This window comes from Lactuca virosa, chromosome 5, assembly GCF_052849685.1.
Source record: "Lactuca virosa cultivar CGN04683 chromosome 5, Lactuca_virosa_CGN04683_v6, whole genome shotgun sequence".
In the NCBI taxonomy this organism is placed as follows: domain Eukaryota; kingdom Viridiplantae; phylum Streptophyta; class Magnoliopsida; order Asterales; family Asteraceae; genus Lactuca; species Lactuca virosa.
Genome location: NC_136430.1, coordinates 357,594,551 through 357,615,204, shown reverse-complemented (window position 1 = coordinate 357,615,204; position 20,654 = coordinate 357,594,551). Strand labels below are relative to the sequence as shown.

Genomic DNA, 20,654 nt, shown 5'->3' with positions numbered 1-20,654 from the left:
AAAAGCATAAATTAAATCGGTCTTTTCTGGCCGAGAAATTAGGGGATGTCACAGTTGGTATCAGAGCATTAGTTTAAGCGAACTAAGAAATATCCTACGATTTCTAGACTTGAACTTAGAATGCTAAGTGATGATTGTGAGGTGAGTGTCTACCATATTTTAGACATGAGCACTAGTTTATTTTAGGAAAGGTGCCTAAAATGCCTTTATGTGTTAAATGCTATATGTTGCCATATATGCCATTATTTGTTCGGATCTATGGTCTGTTGTCGACCGGATCTGGAAACCTTATGTGTGTAGGATTCTAAGCGTATGACTACGAGATTAGAACTAACATGTAAACGTTTCGGAGTGATAAGGGAATTGATATGTCTAACAAGGATAAAGACCTAAATTCGCCTTATTCGGTATATAGATTGTAATGGCAAGAACTCGAAGTGGAGCGGGGAATGCAAACCAACAACCTCAACCCCAAGTTGTGGAACAGGTGCCTATAGTAGGAGCTGCACCAGAACCCATCACTATGGCTGGAGTACGAACTATGATTCAGACCATGTTGGCTGATCAGAGGGAGGAGTTGAGGCAAATGTTGCTGAACAACAGGGATGAACCTTCAGTTCCTGTTGAACAACGTGAACTAAATGACGATCGATCTGAAGAAGGGAACAACAGCAGATCGGTTGGTCATAGTGAACCGCTTGTGGTTGGGAGGAATAACCACGAGGTTAGAGTGGAGAGAAATGGGTGCAAGTATAAGGACTTTATGACTTGCAAGCCATCGACCTTCACTGGAAAAGAAGATCCTGTCGGAGTTATGGACTGGATCTCGGAAATGGAGTTGGCTTTCATGACTTGTGATTGCCAAGGCAAGTTACAAACTACCTTTGCAGTACGTCAGTTCAGGGGTAGTGTTGCTCGTTGGTGGAACACATTGGGGAAAACCCTAAGCCCTAATGAGCCATTGCAAATGACTTGGGCAGAGTTCTTGGTGCACTTTAAGCGCAAGTTCTGCTCGGCCCAAAACGTACTTGAGTTAGAAAACCAATTTCTAACGTTGAAGAAGGAGAGTATGACCGTTGACGAGTATACGAATAACTTCACAGACAAAATGGAGTTTGCTTTGCGTATTGTCCCAGATGAGCTGGCGAAAATTGACAGGTACGCAAAGGGACTTCCATGGGAGTATGCGGTGCCAGTACGTCAGGCACTTACTTTGGAGGCAGCTATCTGGGCTGCCAAGTCTGTTGAAGATATGATCAAGGGGAGAGCCGCCAGCAAGGTTGAAGTTGGCGAAAAGAGAAAGTTTGAAGGAACGTCAGGTTCCAATAAAAAGAACAAATTCTCGAAGTCTGGTTCGAGAAAATTCGGAGGAGGAGCCGAAGCCAAATGGTGTGACAGGTGCAAGAAGAAACATGCTGGGAAGTGCAGCGTGGAAATCACTTGTTACAAGTGTGGAAAGCCAGGGCATTATGCCAATAATTGCACCTTCACTAATAACGTCTGTCATGGGTGCCATGAAGAAGGGCATATATTGAGGGATTGCCCGACGAAGAAGGACGCAGCGAAACCCAATCTGCCACCAAAGCCAAAGGCGAGAGCCTTTCAGATGACACTCGAAGCTGCGAAAGAAGAAGTCGATGTCGCTTCAGGTACCTTTCTCGTAAACGAATCGCCTGCCCAAATTTTGTTTGATTCTGGAGCAAATTACTCCTTTATATCGCATGAATTTGGTAGAAAACTAGCTTTGCCTGTTGATAGACTAGTTAATGCTTTATTAGTCGAAATTGCTAGTGGCAAGTTTGTACCTGTTAGCCATCGTATGAAAAACATCATCATTGACTTGGATGGGAATAAGTTCCACGAGGAATTATTGCCTATCGAGTTAAATGGATTCGACGTAGTTTTAGGAATGGATTGGCTTAGTGCCAATGATGCCGAAATAATGTGTAGGAAGAAGATAGTTAAAGTAAACCCGCCAGGGAAAGAGTCGTTTATGGTGTATGGAGACAAACGCAGAGTAAATTCTGGAATCATTTCCTTAATGAAAGCCATAAAGTGTTTGGCCAAGGGGTGTACATCATATCTAGCATTCGTGATCGATGCTCAGAAGGAAAAGAAGGAGGTGCAGAATATTCCAGTGGTGTGTGATTATCCGGAAGTCTTTCCCGAAGATCTTCCCGGATTGCCCCCTGATCGACAAGTAGAATTCCGTATCGACTTGTTATCAGGAACGACGCCAATAGCCAAAGAACCATATCGATTAGCACCAACCGAAATGAAAGAACTTATGACACAACTTCAGGAGTTATTGGATAAAGGTTTCATTCGACCTAGTTCATCACCCTGGGGAGCCCCTGTATTATTTGTAAAGAAGAAAGATGGGAGCATGAGAATGTGCATCGATTACAGAGAGTTGAATAAAGCGACGATAAAGAACAAGTACCCGTTGCCGAGGATCGATGACTTGTTCGATCAGTTGCAAGGATCGAGCTATTTTTCGAAGATCGATCTTAGGTCGGGGTACCATCAACTAAAGGTGAGGGAGCAGGATATCGAGAAGACCGCGTTCAGAACAAGATATGGACACTATGAATTTTTGGTTATGTCGTTCGGATTAACCAATGCCCCAGCAGCTTTCATGGATTTGATGAACAGGGTTTGTAAACCATACCTTGATAAATCCGTGATAGTATTCATAGACGATATCTTGATCTATTCGAAAAGCAAGCAGGAGCATGAGAAGCATCTGCGTGAAGTGCTAGAAGTTCTGAAAAAGGAGAAGTTGTACGCAAAGTTCTCCAAATGTGAATTTTGGATTCAAGAAGTCCAATTTTTGGGTCATGTGGTTAACCAAGAAGGGATAATGGTTGACCCAGCAAAGATTGAAGCTGTGATGAAGTGGGAACAACCAAAAAGTCCCACGGAGATTCGAAGCTTTTTAGGATTAGCCGGATATTATCGCCGATTTATCCAAGGCTTTTCTTTGATCGCTACTCCATTAACAGCTTTGACCCACAAAGGAGCTACTTATGCTTGGAATGAGAAGCATAAGGAAGCCTTTGAGAAGTTAAAGAAGAGATTGTGTGAAGCACCGATTCTTTCGTTACCTGAAGGAGCTGATGACTTTGCAGTCTATAGTGATGCCTCTGGAGTTGGGTTAGGATGTGTTCTGACCCAAAGGGATAAAGTGATAGTGTATGCATCGAGGCAGTTGAAAGAGCATGAAAAGAACTACCCAACTCATGATCTGGAGTTGGCAGCGGTAGTATTCGCCTTAAAGATATGGAGGCATTATCTTTATGGTACTAAGTGTAAACTTTTCACTGATCATAAGAGTCTTCAATATCTCTTTAATCAGAAGGAATTGAACATGAGGCAGCGGCGCTGGCTGGAACTACTCAAGGACTACGACTGTGAGATACTTTACCACCCTGGTAAAGCAAATGTTGTTGCTGATGCTCTCAGTCGGAAGGTAAATCTTGAAAAGAGAAGGCCAAGAGCGCTGAAGATTGAAGTTGTCTCTACAATTGTGGAAAGTATAAAGAAAGCTCAGGAGGAAGCTTTGGAGAAAAATGACCGGAAGGAGGAACGTTTGGGTAAAACGTTGGTGTTTGATACAAACGGTCAAGGATTGAAGGTATTCAAAGATAGGATTTGGGTACCTAAGACGGGAGGAGTAAGAGGTCTTCTGATGGAAGAAGCTCACAAAACCATGTACTCGATTCATCCCGGCAGTACGAAAATGTATAGGGACCTAAAACCCTATTACTGGTGGCCGACGATGAAGCTCGATGTTGCTAAGTATGTGGCTGAGTGTGTAACTTGTGCTAGGGTTAAGGCACAACATCAGAAACCGTATGGGAGTTTAGAACCTTTACCAGTACCCATGGGTAAATGGGAGGACATTACCATGGATTTTGTGACTAAACTACCCAGAACAAGGAACGGTCACGACATGATTTGGGTGGTCGTTGATCGCTTCACTAAGAGTGCGCATTTCATAGCCGCTAACGAGAAATGGTCTATGGATAAACTTGCGAATTCTTATGTGAAGGAAATTGTGAGGCTACACGGTGTTCCGTTAACAATTGTATCCAATCGTGACAGCCGTTTTACCTCAAGGTTTTGGAGGAGTCTACAAGAGGAATTGGGTACCAAGTTGTGTTTGAGTACAGCTTACCATCCACAAACCGATGGTCAGAGCGAACGAACGATTCAAACATTGGAGGATATGCTGAGAGCATGTACCCTAGAATTCCAAGGTAACTGGGATGAACACTTACCTCTAGTAGAATTTTCTTATAATAATAGTTTCCACTCAAGCATTAAGATGGCACCTTATCACGCTTTGTATGGGGAAAAGTGTCGAACGCCATCATGTTGGCTGGAAGCTGGGGAAAAGCAGTTTATGGGACCTGAAATAGTCCATCAAACTGCTGAAAAGTTGAAAGTGATAAGGGAGAGGATGTTAGCTGCTCAAGATCGACAAAAGAGCTATGCTGACAAAAAAAGACAATCGATATCCTTCGAAGTTGGAGATTCGGTTTTACTTAAAGTCTCGCCGTGGAAGGGACTTATAAGATTTGGTAAAAAGGGGAAAGTTGAGTCCAAGGTTTATTGGACCATTTAAAGTTCTTCAGAGGATCGGGAATCAAGCTTACAAGCTAGAATTACCGGAAGAACTGGAGGGTATTCATAACACATTTCATGTGTGTTATTTGAGGAAATTCACGGGAGATGTGCCCGACATAATTCTGATTTCTGAGTTAAAGGTGGATGAAAACAAAAGGTTGATTGAAGAACCTGAGGCAATAGTTGACCATAAGACTATGAAGTTGCGACGCAAGATGGTTGATTTAGTGCTTGTGCACTAGAAACATACGAATGGACCAAATCTCACCTGGGAAACGGAGAGTGACATGATGAGTCGCTACCCGCAGTTGTTTGGTGATGTGTGAATCCGGGGACGGAATCATCCTAAGGGGGAGAGAATTGTAACACTCGTGTTTCTAGCCTAGGCATTAATATTAAGGTGATAGTCTAGGTTAACCTTTGTAACTCATTTTGAATAAATGAAAAAGGAATTATGTGAATTTTATGTGTTTTATATGTTTTATACTTAATTACTAGGAGTTAATTAATTAAGAATAAAAATGAGCGTCAAAATTAAATTTTAGATAAAGCCGATATCTATTAAGAAAGTTATAGGGGTCGTGACAAGGATTACGGATATATAAAGAATGCCGAAATCCGAGTTATAACGAAGAAGTTATGACCTGTCGAAGTTTCACGACAAAACCGGCTCGGTGCTGAATGTCGTAAAAAGTGAGTTTTCGATAAACTACTTTTTAGCCTTAGTGATCTAAACGAAACTCGTAGTGTTCGTTAAACCGAGAGTAGGTATAAAAAGAACGCCCAAATCTGACGTCGTATGAGGAAGTTATGATTTTTCAAAGTTTCAGCTTAGCAGTAGACAGCTAAAAACTCGAATTTTAGATCGATTGATTTTTAGCCGACACGACCTAAACGAGAATCGAAGGTCTCGTAAATAGTAGCACAACGGTAAAAAGTATGACGAAAACGGACGTCGGATGAAGAAGTTATAAATTTTTAACGGATTTCCTGTCCCGGTCTGTTAAAAATAATAATATAAAAATTAAAGTCAAAATTAGCCGACGAAGTCTAAACAGAAGTTGTAGAGCGTAATTTTACCTACGCGTGCATATAAAGAACGTCAAAAACGGAGCTCGTATGCAAAAGTTATGGATTTTAGAAGTTTTTGCACAAAAACCGAGAAAATTCGCATAGTCACGAGTTGCCACGTCACCCTCGCCTCGCATGTGACACGTGTCCGAAATCTGTGACTCATGCGAAGCCACGTGGCGAAGCTGCTGAGTCATCCGAGCACATGGCCTTATCCGAAGCGGTCCAGTAGCCATGCGACACGTACCCTCTTAGCACGAGACCGAACCCTCGCTGACTGCCACGGTGCCTAGGCTTCGGACCAGTAGACCTCGGTCCAATAGGAGACTGCCAGCGAGCCTTCGCAGGTGCGACCCACGTGCAGCCCTCGTGCGAGCCTCCTCTGCGAGCCGTCGGATCCGCGGAGCGTGGCCACTTCTCAGCCATTGGATCAGGAGGCTCGGCCCTATAAATACAAGGGTGCGAGGCCTCCCGGGGGTATTTTTGAAAACTTGTCATTTTTAGCCCCTTTCTCCATATTTCTTTCATATTATCATCCCCCGAAGCCCCGGTATCAATTATAAGCCTCGGAATACGCCACGAAGTGCCCGTGAAGCCCGGAAAATTTATCTTTTCGGTTTCGAAGCCCGACTTTTGCGGAGCCCGGTTTCTCAATAAAACTCCCGGTTTTATTAGAAACGAACGTTTTAGGAAACGAATTGCTGCCCGATTATCATCAAATCATGTGAGTGTGTAGTTACTTTCAATTTACACATAGATATGAAGTAATTACCTTAAATTACGTGTTATGTGTAAATATGTTAATTGTTTATTTGAGGTGACTGTTGAATTGGTGTTTTATACAAGTTTTAAACTGTAAATGTATTTTATCTACAAATATGTTGGGTAAAACATGGGTAGAGAAAATAGTCGGTGGGTGTTAAAAATGATGAGAGGCCTTGGTGTCGGTGTTGTTATTGGTGTTATCGTTGTAGTCGTCTAGCGGAGTATAGATGACGATCACGGACCTTTCTAGACAGTCCAGTGGTACACTAGCAAGTTCGCAACTTGTAGGTGTTGATGAACTAAATGTTCATTGGTGTACTCCAATCCCCCTCATGGTTGCCTTTAGGACATGTATGGCTGAGGAGTCCCCTTAGCAGTAGTGTCCAACCGGATGATATTCCTTAGGCTAAGTCCCTTGTGTTAGGTGTTTAGGGACGTAAAGTGAGGACAACGGGAATGGGTAATCAGGGTTATTGTTGATTGGTGAACTTAATATGTTATTATTATTGTGGGTTGAAAACCCTATATGCTCACCAGGCTCCCAAGCCTGACCCACTCAGCTTTTTATGATTACAGGTAGTGGACCCCGAGCATAGTCGGAGGACGATGAGAGATTTTTGATTATAGGCCAGTAGTTGTAAATAACCGTTGAAAGGCTTATAATGTCTTGTTTATGCTTTTGATCTGTATCGGAACATGACATCCCGAGTTTTGATATATATATGGGAAATATATTTAAAGAAGGGTTTTGATAAACTTTTATCATATGTTGTTTGGGGACCAATTCCGCAACATCTTTTGAAAAGATTTTTCTGATTTTATTTTAAAAAGCATAAATTAAATCGGTCTTTTCTGGCCGAGAAATTAGGGGATGTCACAATATGCAAACGACTTTTAGAGCTACAAGAACGGGTTACATAGACGAATCCTTTGGAGACAAATTCTTTTATTTAAAAGTTATTTTTCTTACGGTGATTGAAATCACCAAACACCATATATTACCTTGGATGACGCCTCATAAACATCAAAATAGAATTCCAAAACAAAGCTTTACTATAATCATCTAGTGGGGCATACATATTTACCATTAAACACCGCAGATTCAAAAACACCCATTCACCTTCAAATATAATCATATTATCCATATATCAATTATAATAGAGTCTATTTCCTAGTACCAGATTCATTTGAAACCCTTATGACAACTAGTTAACAAAAATCACTCAAGTGTTTTTTTAACTTATGATACTTAATTGTTACTTATGACCACGAGTTATTAAAATGGGCACACACACACACACACACACACACACACACATATATATATATATATATATATATATATATATATATATATATATATATATATATATATATATATATGAGGTTGATAGAGTTTGGAGAACAAGATGGAAGAAAAAATGACTTGACAAAACATAAAATTCTATATTGAATGAGGAAGAGGTAGATGCAATTTTGGAATATGCCAAAATGTATAAGAAAAAAACTCTATTTTAGAGTATTTTTATTTTATACTGTACATATAGTATTCTTAAGAGTTATATTGTAAATCTATGTATATTAGAATGTTGTTTATGAGATGTAATAAAAATATCATAAAACGAATACCGTGAAGAATTTGTTTTTCTACAATTTTGTACTTCTTTAATCAATCAATTACTTTATTAAATTTAAGTAACTTGTTATATACATTTGACTTACATAAAATATTTGAAAACATGTGATAGATAGAAAGTTTTACAATATAAGTTATATGTCTCAAAATAATTATCGTACAATATTCAGTTTTAATATGTTATAATTTTCCATGTGTTTGAAATAACTTTAGCAACGATAAGTTCTATTTATGTTATACTATTTTATTAATTTCATTTATATATAAGAACTTTAGTTTCCTTTATTAATTTAAACCTTGAAGAACTATGTAGATACACAATTCAACTTCATAAAAAAAATTCTCAATAAATAGACTCAAATGATAGTTCTAAACCAAATATTTGAGATGTAATTAACGAAACACTAATAATTTAATATTTAGACCCATTTAATATTTCTAATTTAGATGGTAAAAAAGATATAGCATTATAATTGTAATAAATTACTAAAAAATAAAGAATACACTTACCGTTTAATACATCAATCATCATTATCTATAAAACGATACATATAAATAAAATACACGTCTCAAAAATACTTTTGTAAAAAATCTATATAATGAAACGATTTATTTGGTCGATTTTTCGTTATAAAAAAATCTACATAAACTTTACTATTTTATTATAAATTATTTAGACACATTTAATATTTCTAATTTAGATGGTAAAAAAGATATAACATTATAATTGTAATAAATTACTAAAAAATAAAGAATAATCACTTACCATTTAATACATCAATCATCATTATCTATAAAACGATAAATATAAATAAAAAATACGTCTCCAAAATATTTTTGTAAAAATCTATATAATGAAACGATTTATTTGGTCGATTTTCGTTATAAAAAAATCTACATAAACTTTACTATTTTATTATAAATTAGACGGTGTATGTTAGACATAAATAAAAATTTATAGTAAAACATAGACAAGTATATGATATTAAAAATATGGTTAATGTTATAAAAGGTATTACATTTTTGTATATTTTTATACTAAACCTAACATATTTCTATTTTTTCTACGAAACGCACGGATATCTGCCTAATATCTATATACCTAACTTTAAAAAAAGAGTTGGATTGCACGTAGAAACCAAACAACGTGATGAGCAGTTTTACAAGCATATTAAACTTAAAATTCCCCAATAAATCTTTAAATTTACACAAATTCAATCAATCATTTGAGTTTCTTAAAATACCTAAAGATTAACCGTATACTCCATACATAAATGCATAATCATACATTGTTTCAAATAGTTTCCTATACACACGAATTAAGAGACAAAACATTCATCTATCAATAATGTTCTCTCCAATACTATTCCAATATGATGTATCTTAAAAAATGAAGTTATGTTATTTAAGATTTATTTGCAAATTTTGAATTTTTAAGCGAAACCTCAAAACTATATTTAAAAAATGAACCGTTTTATAATTTAGAAAAAAACAAATTCCACATAACGTTTTTCACTTTAAATACAAAACAAAAGGGAATTGTAGAATTTCAGAATGTTTGACCAATCTTACACCAATTGATATCAACTGTAATCAATGATTTATGTCAGATAACTCGATCATAAATCGTTTTATTCAAACAATATTATTTCTCCCTTGACAATGGAGTTCTATCTCTTTTGGAAATTGAAGGACTTGATACAAAAAGAAAATATAACTGCAAAAATAACCACGAATCCCACATGAACACCCGCCACAACACCAATGAAGTCGTGTTTGAACCCATAATAATGACGCAAGTATTCCTTCACTGTCTCCCCATTGTTGAGCAGGCTGTCAAAGTCCCCTAACTGCGAAACAACCAGACCGTATTGTGTCCATGCCATCGGATCTGCCCAGTAGTACCATCTCCACCACACTGGAATTTTCTACAACACACAGTAAATACATTGTCAGAAAATCATAGATATTTTTTTTGTGGTTTTGTGTATAAAATGTAAGTTTCTTTTTCACTTAATATTCTAAATAAAACAGACTTAATCTAGTAAAACGGACTTGATTAAAGAGCACTATTTAAAAGTAAAAAAGCTCTTTGTGAAAAAGAGTAAAAATACGAATAAGCATCCATATATATGGCATAGACCTCTATAAGGATCAACAAAAGATGTCAGGAAAAAACAGGTCAATGTTCTAGTCGCAAGTGAAAGGAAAAAAAACTGGAAAAAATGTATTGGATGTGGATGCTAGGTCTAATAAAAAAAACTTCAAGAGATTGAGGCTTTCCATTAAACTCCAATTTCCTACAAGTATCCCCTGATCATTTATATTTTGAACATCATTTAGCAAAACAACGAATGAAAAAAAAAAAAAAAAAAACTGGAAAGAGCCTTACAGGTTCTGGGATGATGTATCCAGAGAAGAGATTCCAGAGCCCATAAAACGCAGCAGCAACAACGGAAGCGATCTCCGTATTCGGTGTGACTGCGACCGACATCATACCGAAGTATGTCATGTAGAGCAAGCAACAGAACATGATGAACATGAACCAAAAGAATTTTACAACCGTCCAATCAAATCCAATCATTGCATACACTATAAGCCCGAAAACCACAGCTTGGGAAAAGATATAGGGGATTTCCACAACAACCTATGTATGAAAACATGCAAAAAATGTTAGGATCTCAAATGGTAAAAAAGACCATACATTAAAGTTATACGAGTTACCTGAGCAAAAGCATATGGCAATGCAGAATACATTCCAGCAGCTCGTTCTCTATAAAACACAGTTCGTTCTATGTCCACCACAGGCTGCACCGAGGATGCGTATACGATTCCTAAGAAGAGAACCGATGTATAGAGACAACCCATCGCGTCATTCAAATTTTGCAAGGTGTCCCTGACATGTATGTATGTCTTAGTTATGTGGTGTCCTTGATTTTGGACTCAAACATAGATATAGAGACAGATGGACAGTGTCTATAAGCTGATGTGCCACCTTAACAGAACCCCATTGAGTTTAGACTAGACGTTGGCTTTAATACCATGTTAGCTATGTGGAGTCTCGTATTTTTATTCCAAAGAGCCTTTGAGGGGAAAAGTGAGACTCGCACATATATAGAGGCAGGTGAGACCATGTCTAGCCGAGGTGGAACTCTAATATATATATATATATATATATATATATATATATATATATATATCTATATATATATATATATATATATATATATATATATATATATATATATATATATAAGGCCGAGTTATTGTGCGAACCAAAAAAAGCATGAGAACTTGCGAACTATCCAACAGTTCAAAACTACGCGTCAATAGTCATATAGACTGTAGACGCATATGAATTAGCGGTCATATGAACTGCGGATGCATGCATCAGTAGTTATATGGACTGTGGACGCGTGGATCAGCAATCATATTATTGACTTTGGATGCATGCATAAGCAGTGAATATATATGAACATTTTTAAATGAAAAAAGAAATGGTCAAATCTTTTTTTAACCTAGATATGGTTTAGACGCTATATTTTATTAATGTTTTTGGTTTTGATTTTGAATAATGTTGTTTGGATTAGTAGTTTTTAAGTTCTCAAGCTTTTTTTTGGTTCTAAAAACAACTTGCATCTATATATATATATATATATATATATATATATATATATATATATATATATATATATATGAAAAGTAAGTATAAAACTAAAAAATTGTAAGATAATGTCTTTTGTTTGTTTTTCACCTTTTACCTCCAAGATCCCAAAACATAGATCCCAGCATGAGTGCAGTGATGGTGGTGAAGGAGAAACGAACAGCAGTGTAAGGCTGGTTCCTCCAATATGAGCATCGTTGTTTCCATAGACATGCACGACATTGAACGAAGAACGGCTGCGAGAATTGAGTAGTGAAATGAAGGTCGTTGGAACCAGGGCGTGGTTCACTTAGTTCCCCAATAAGAGCTTTGTTTCTCCTGCGAATTTGCTCCAGTGAGTTAGGAAGAAGTAATGATTTGTTCCTATAGCCCCATGTGTTACGTAGGACATGACAGACGAGAACAGTTGTACACATTTGGACGACGAGGAACGATGACAACAAGACAATTTTTGTGTCATCCAAAAAAGTGGAACAATGTTGGACAGACATTTTCTCGATCTCTCATCTTTGAAAAAGCCGTGAATGCCAACCATATCCTCATTATAAAAAAATAATTTTGAAAACTTCTCTAGTCCAGTTCCGTCTGTGTATAAACACTACCATATATATGACTGGACCCACTTTCTACCTCCATTTTCTATGATGAGGATGATGAGACACTTATGTCTTCTTTAGAGATGAGAGATCAAGAGCAAGTCATTGTTCCATCTTTTTGTGTGAGACAAATATTCCAAGTCAAAGTGCATGCCACATGTAGGATAACGTGTTCAGCCCGTGTGTAACAAGTGTGTAATATACTGGCTATAAAGATTGAGCTATTGTGGTGTAGCACTATTACTCACCCATAAAGTTCCGAATTCTTGTAGATGTCGCTGAAATCGAATCCCAAAGCTTGTTCTTGCGACGAAGTACTGACTTCCAACATCCAAGTCGCAGGGTTATAACCATCTTTAATTTTACTAACCCCCTCAATATCCTGGTTCACAAAAACAGCCAGATTTGACCACTCGGCTTATTTATTGGTCTAAACTTGATTAAATCTACTCAAATGTGATTGTATATTACCTCAAAGTACTTGATCAATTCGCAAGAGTTACGACCAACGGGTCCAACATATATCTCCTTTCCTCCTCTTTTCATTAAGAATAACTACAATATTATTTGGATGAGAAGTTCTCTTAAAGGTTAACGCGGTTTATATATGATGAACCAGATGTAATGAATTTTATAAATGTACCTCATCAAAAGCTTCAAATATATCAATGCTTGGCTGATGAATTGTACACACAACCGTTCTCCCCGTGTCCACCGTGTTCCTAACAGTTCTCATCACAATAGCAGCCGCTCTAGCATCAAGACCGGATGTTGGTTCATCCATAAATATTATAGATGGGTTAGCCACCAGCTCAACCGCTATGGTTAACCGCTTTCTCTGTTCAGTTGATAGCCCGTTGACCCCCGGCAACCCTACTAATGCATCTCTCAACGGATTCAGTTCCACAAGTTCCATCACCTCATCAACAAACATCTAGAAGCAAAAAAGTGCCATTAGATCATGTTGTTATTAACCACGGTTACTTTACTCTGCCCATGTTTTCTAACCTTTCTAGTGTTTTCATTAACATCAGCTGCCAACCGTAGCCATGCCGAGTAGATCAAAGATTCATAAACTGTAACATGAGGAGAATGGATGTCATTTTGTTCGCAATACCCTGAAATCCTAGCAAATGTTTCTTGTTTCTTTGGATACCCAGATATCCGAATGTCGCCTTCTATAAGTCCTCCCGTTTTTCTACCTGCAAGAACGTCCATAAGCGTAGTTTTACCAGCACCGCTAACCCCCATAAGCGCGGTAAGAACACCAGGTCGAAAAGCTCCACTCAAACTCTTGAGCAACACCAATCGATCTTCACTAACACCTTGCTCTTTCATTTCCTACAAAAAATTTCAAATGGGATGGTTTAATGTTATATTATTATAATAGCAAGTATTAATGTTCCACATCAGCTAAACACGACTACCACTACATATGTTGGAGACTCTCCTTTCTCCTCAAGGGTTCTTGTGGAGGGACAATCCATGACTCCACATACGTAACTAACATGGTATTTGAGATCACGCCTAATACCTTAGGGGCTCAACACATCTAGTCTAATCTCATCGAGCCTCCATCTCAGAGTCATGTTAGTGTCCAGCATGGGAATATTAGTTTCCCACATTGGCTAGACACTACCCTACTTGCATGTACATATGTTGGAATCCCATCTCTCTCATTGGAGTCTCTTTTGGAGAGAAAATATAAGAATTAACCAAGCTACATATCTCACTAACAGCAAGAAACATGTTACCTGTGGCATATTAACGGAGTACTTGATATTATCAAACGTGATACAATGTGGTTCAAATGGAAGTATCATTCCTCTTTTCTTGTTTTTATTTCCTTCATTTGTGGCCATGGACGATAACTCAACGGGCACCACATCACTTTCTGTGTGTTCTGTTGCGTTTGCTTGGGTTTTATCATAAGCTGTACAGTTTGCACACCAAATATCACACACTGAATGCATATTTTACCAAAATATACCGATACCAAGGAGCCACTTACGGTCAAGAAATTGTAAACACAGCACGTAACACAAATTGAAGATTAACATGAACCCAATCAGAGCCCCAAATGCAATCCAATACCAGTAAGTTTCCGCGAACAATCCTTCATAAGTAACGATAAATCTCCCAAGTGTTGAACTGCCGAAAGGCTATGAACAAATAATCCATCTTAATGACATGTATCGTTGTAAAATATAATTTGCATATAAATTAATAGTTACCTTGTTAAACTTATGTCCGAGAAACTCATTTACCACGATTCCATTCAAAGCATACATCATTGGTGATGACCAGTATCCCCAAATCCACCAATTTTTTACTTGGTCTTCAGGAAGAATAAGTTTGTTAGTTTATTAAAAAGGCTAGAGCATTCTGAACAATCTATATTTTTACCTCGTGATAAGACGAATCCACCCAAGGCAAAGAGAATAAGGAGTGCAAATGCACCAAATGTGTTTGCAACAATCAAGTTGCGGCCTGCGGCCGCGATCAATCGAAATAATGCAGAAGCCATCTGGTTAATGACCACGAGCAGTAAGAAATGCTTGAGAAATCTGCAAAACATTAAATTTCATGTTCTTATCAATGAAAAGGAGTATAAAGGACTCATAATCTGTAATGCATGTTGTTGCATAAAAATGGAATTCAATAATAAAAATTAAATATCCTTTAAATTCTTATTTATATTCAGATACTTTTTGATATTGTAAATATACATAATTGAATTTTTAAACTTTATATACATCAATAAGTGAATGGAACCCCTAAATAAAATATATCAAAATGGAATTTGAATGATTCTGATTCAACTGAATTCCATAGATTTTGCAAAGAATTCAGTTATAAAACAAAAAACAGAACTGACCCTAAAATGTCGGTTTCTTTAACAAATGAAAAACCAACCCATCGGATTTTCAAAGCTGTTGGGAAGTAGGGAATACCTCCAGAAGTTGGGATCAAATCCTATTACATAGTAAGTGAGTATTGTCCAAATCGCGGCTTCCACAATCGAAATCGGAATCTTTATAATCCAAGTTGGAATAGCATACGCCCATGTCGGATAGAATTGGAAATCCCGTTGCCTGTAGAATACTGGGAGCTTTGCAATCGTCATAGCAATCTCAGCCAACCCATTAAACATGATCATTGTGACACCAAAGAACAAAGCACCAATGTATAGTTCTCCATCTTCGAGCCCAGATCTATGCATGTTAGTTCGGAGAAACACAGTCATCGTGATAATCGCCATAATAGTTAGCTGAAATCAAACAGAAATAATCAGAATTATAAAGAATAAATCATCAAGTTAGTTACACACGTGGAGCCCTAGATGTTGAGTTCTAGAGTATAATGGTTGTCGGAAGGACATGACCCCAAATTGAAAAGTGTTATCTCATCTCCATGTAATTTCAAACCTCATTATGAAATTAATAGAAATCTCTCTAGTTCGGCAGTGGACGTTGCACAATTAACTTAATCATGTGAACCACATAATTCTTATATTCTTTTATTTTTCTCCACATCTTAAACTCTAAGTCTGTGTTGATCGAAAACCTACGACTAGTGTTTCTATCTAAAAGAGACGTTACGAAAAGAGGTTAGACTCCAACATATACATAGTTAGATAAAATTTTGTCTAGACTGTCTAGCGGACACGGTAAGATGTAGGACACTAACAGGTATCTTGTTGAGGAGATGCTAGATGCAATACCATGTTATTTGGATATGTTAAGTCCTAGATTCTCTCCAAATTAAAGAGAAAACATCCCTTAGGGAGAGAGCGTAGACTCCAACATATACAGAGACAGATGAGAGCGTGTCTAACCATTGTAGGATACTAACACATCAAATGACAGACATAATGAAAATCGACTGCAATGTTACGTACTTGGGTTATTTTGAAAATGTAGATGAATGAGTGTCTTTTCATGAGCAATATTTCTCTATCGACACAAGCTTTCAAGAGCTCCTTCTTGTTTAAACCAAACTTCTTGTTTGTAAGAGCTGCAGGATGGCTTTTGCTTTTGTCATACGGGATTGCAAGTCCGTTTTTTAGGCGCTGTCCTACATGAAATGATTCATATGCCTGAGCAAATTCCTTTGGTGTCACAAATCTATAATCATCGTGTCTTCTTGTCCAATATTGTTCCTGATCTTTCTTTGATGTCACCTATAAAAACAAGAAACAGATTGAACAACTTGTTGGACTCTTAGGTTGCGCTTGTTACACGGGAAAGTTTTCTAGGGCTACTTTTGATGATGGGAAAAAGGCAAGAATTCACATCTTTTGTATAGTCAAAGGCATGTCCTGCTTAACAAACATGTCTTATGGAATAATGGCACCATAGATAATGCCTGGAAAAATGCACATAAGTTTTTATCTAGGACTTTTGGAGCACACTGACCCATGAAAAGGGCGGGACAAATTTCCGGCATTTGGAGCTCCAATTTCGACTTTCTCTGATTTTCATTATTTTTATGTTTTTTTTTTACAGTAAATCGCATGACCACGGAATTTCCATCGATCAAGTGTTATCTTGGGTAGGAAATTTCAGTATGTTAAACATAATTTTGAATTTGAGAAAACCCACCAAAATTAGCAATGTCTTGTATAAGGAACCATTTTTTATGTCTAAATATTATTCTGAAATATAAGATTGTGCTAAATTCAAAAAATGATAAGGTCCTTTGATTAATTGTGTATTATAGCATCCTACTTTTGTTTGTTTCTTTACGGCATCGTACTTTCAGTTTTTTTCTTGTTAAGCCATTGTGTACTTATTTACCCATTTGTACTGATATTGTAATTTCAAGATTTTTCATTTAGGACATTATACTTTGAAAACAAAAACCCCCAAATTAAACCCTATGGGATTTGAACTTGGGTCAACCCCATTTTGGAGTGCGTAATTTCCAAGTGATCACCACTAGGCCACCTTGATAAAGATTTTTGAAAGTATAATATTGAACAAAATGAAGGTAGTGTCCTATATGAATCAAATCAATAGAAGTACGTTGCTAGCTATTTTTTGTATTTAGCCCAAAAATATTTTCCTCGTTTGTGTTGGTTTCACTTTGTGTACTTCCATCCAACATCAAGATCGATCCATGATGCTAACAAAGATAAATACAATCAACAGACACGAGTGATACTTACTTCTTGCAGGAAATCAGCAACACCTTTCCTCTCCGGGCAGCGAAACCCCATAGTTTCAAAAAACTCAAGCACATTTTCACGTGGACCCTGATACACGATCTGTCCATCACTCAAAAGCACAATGTCATCAAACAAACTATATGTCTCTGGTGCAGGTTGGAGAAGTGATATGAGCGCTGTTGCTTCAAGAATATGAACATATTGCTTAAAAGAATTCACTATTTGGAATGTTGTTGAACTATCCAAACCGGTAGATATTTCGTCCATTAGGAGAACATTCGATGGTCCAACGATAATTTCACCTGTAAATTTTATCAAATTAGTGGAATAAATCATATCCACTCGTGTCTTTAGCAAAGTCAATGTTTTACCTGTTGTAACACGCTTTCTTTGGCCACCGGATATACCTCTTCTCATCCCATCTCCTACCATCGTGTCTGCACACTCCTCTAACCCCAATATCTGCTCAACAAACAGTTTGTGTTATAATTATTCTTCAGTTTTTTTTTCTTTGAATTTGCATATATTACGTGTTAAGATAGAAAACATCATATAGCATACCTTGAGAGTGTAATCTGTGACGACACTAGCTTCTTGACCTTCCGCTGCAGCAGCCTGTATGATAAAAACCAGTCATAATTCTATTAAGGGATTGAAATGAGTTATCAAAGTAATTGAGTGAATTTATTTAAACATGTTTCTTTCTTTTTAATCATAGGTGTGATTCCATACCTTCATATAGATATCAATATCAGGATCCGGTTTAATGTTTGCGCTTTTTTCTCTTCTTGACAATTCAGCCAACATCTCTGCGTTATATCAGACAAACCCGATATTTATTTCAGTGCTAAAACATATTCTATCTCTTCAAAATCTTGGAATATGATTTCTTGGAGAGATAAATTTAACATGTTGCTTAAACTAACCATAACGTGATCCAACCCCTTGGCATCGTGCAGAGAAAGCCAATGTTTCTCTAACAGTCAATACTCCAATATGAACATCGTTTTGACTGATATAAGCAGATGTTCTCTCGGGTACAAACTCATGTAGCTCGTGACCATTGTACGTCACCTTTCCAGTGCTCTATGTTCAAAAAATTTATATACTTGTGAAAGTGGAAATAATAATCTTTTATTACTAAAATTTACATATTTACATGTCACCCCACTAATACAACTTTTTCACACTTGCACCTTCTTTAAATTCAATTCAATATTTACCTGAAGTCCCTTACCAAGACGCCCAGCCAAGGCTAACAACAACGTTGTCTTCCCCGAACTTGGAGGACCCAAAAGTAATGTCATTCTGAATATGCGAAAAATTAGAAAAAGAAATGGATTTATAAGTTTGAATAAACAAATGAATTGATATAAAAGCTATTGGAATTCGTGTTCTTTCTTCTAACCTGCCAGGTTTAATTACCCCACTAACATCATCAAGGATAGTTATATGCCTTTTCGTATTCCGTATCACATGAAAATAACTCAAGAAACCCTATTGGAAGTAAACAGATGGATCAAACTCCAGATATATATATATATATATATATATATATATATATATATATATATATATATATATATATATATATATATATATATATATATTCGTGAACAGTTAAATAAAAACTATAATCAATTTAGGTTTGTCTATGTGCTAACTATTGTCATTTTTACCTCTGCGATATCAAGGTAGAAATTGATAAAACTAGGTAGAGCTCTGCTTCCTGTATTAATATCTGCCTCCACAGTCAGATGCTCATATCTGACTTCAATCGTTGGCAATTCAATCCCAACCCTGTAACATATTCAATCAACCCATGAAAGATAAGCAGGATATTGACCTTGCACGTTTGTTCGTGATTGTAATAACCAGAAAATTAAGAGAATAATAAAGGGGAATCTTCAATTACCTATCAATTCTATTTCTGAGCCTCGTCAAGAACTGCTCATTATCTTCATCTGCAGCATTAACAAGCCGATCAAGTAACTGTTTTCGCTCTGCGACTCCAAGATTATCAATATCGATCTCTGTTGTTTGTCCAGTTGATCCAAACAAAAGACCTTTCTTCAAACGGTCGAAGGTGGGTAGTTTTTCAAGAGCAGCCCATTTAAGAGCTTCTTCATCGTTTTCTTCACGAGTAGATTTTGAGAAAATATCAATGCCTGTTCTTAAACTGCGACTTCCTCTTATGCTCCCTAATCGTCTGCTAGTACTAACTCGTCTGCTACTACTAGCTCTATATATATCGCTTCTATCCATTCTCACCCACAATTAGAAGGAAAAAATTTTGGCGTTTTTATATCCAATTTTGATGTGGGTTTTTAAAATTAACGAAAAAAATCAAATGGGGTTCCAAATTTTGGTCATTAAAAGGAGAAAAAATAAGAACAAAAAAGGGCTCTCTTTTAATTGATCGAAAACCGTAACAATTCACCTCCTTTTGTAATGAGAATTGGGGTTTTGCAGATGCTATAGGGACATGAAGGAAGCTTATAGCCTTATAGGGTGTTTAATAGTAAGGTGAACCGCAAAATTTGAAACTTCTAGCGGGTTTTAAACAGAAAATCAAAGAATAATAAATAAATTGGCAAGAGGAAAATACTCGTTTGTACCAAACATTACACGTCGTAGGATACGAAGATAGAGTGTTACTAAGTGGAGACTTTAGACTGGCGTACTAGCTGAAACGCTAGTTGATAGCTGAAAAGCTAGCTGTTAAATAAAAAGTTAGCTGATAGCTGAAAAGCTAGCTAATAAAAAATAATGTTTGGTAAAACCAGCTGAAAAGTTAGCTGATATATATAAAATTACATAAAAGAACATGTAAGAGTATGTGTCTCTATAATTAATTAAGGGGTGTATTTGGAAATTTAAAAAAAAACTCCTAAAAAGCTAGTTTAAGTATCTTTTCAAAAAGTTAGCTTATAAGTTATTTTTTGACTTACCAAACACAACAACATAAAAAAACTCGAAAAATAAGCTACCTTATCAGCTAGTTGTGGCGCGCCAAACACAGCCTTAGACTATCCACATGAGTGTAATACCAATTCATCTTTCAATTAAATCACGTCAGCTTTGTAATTATCTCTTACATTAATAATTAACAACACTCTT

At 36.7% G+C, this 20,654-nt stretch overlaps 1 protein-coding gene across 1 annotated transcript; it reads right to left on the bottom strand.

The window, feature by feature from the left end:
• Positions 1-9,560: 9,560 nt before the first annotated feature.
• Positions 9,561-19,970, bottom strand: LOC145116642 (pleiotropic drug resistance protein 1-like). The gene is made up of 23 exons (XM_079052961.1): positions 19,450-19,970; positions 19,214-19,334; positions 18,943-19,031; positions 18,758-18,842; positions 18,461-18,620; positions 18,267-18,343; positions 18,096-18,149; positions 17,906-17,996; positions 17,535-17,836; positions 16,266-16,547; positions 15,319-15,635; positions 14,771-14,931; positions 14,599-14,702; positions 14,376-14,526; positions 14,119-14,297; positions 13,373-13,705; positions 13,008-13,298; positions 12,836-12,919; positions 12,613-12,746; positions 11,859-12,086; positions 10,829-11,000; positions 10,497-10,751; positions 9,561-10,032 (listed from the first exon to the last, which is right to left on the bottom strand). Exons 1-23 carry the CDS (start codon positions 19,797-19,799, stop codon positions 9,775-9,777), a joined length of 4,278 nt encoding a protein of 1,425 aa, XP_078909087.1. The 5' UTR covers positions 19,800-19,970; the 3' UTR covers positions 9,561-9,774.
• Between the last annotated feature and the right edge of the window lie 684 nt (positions 19,971-20,654).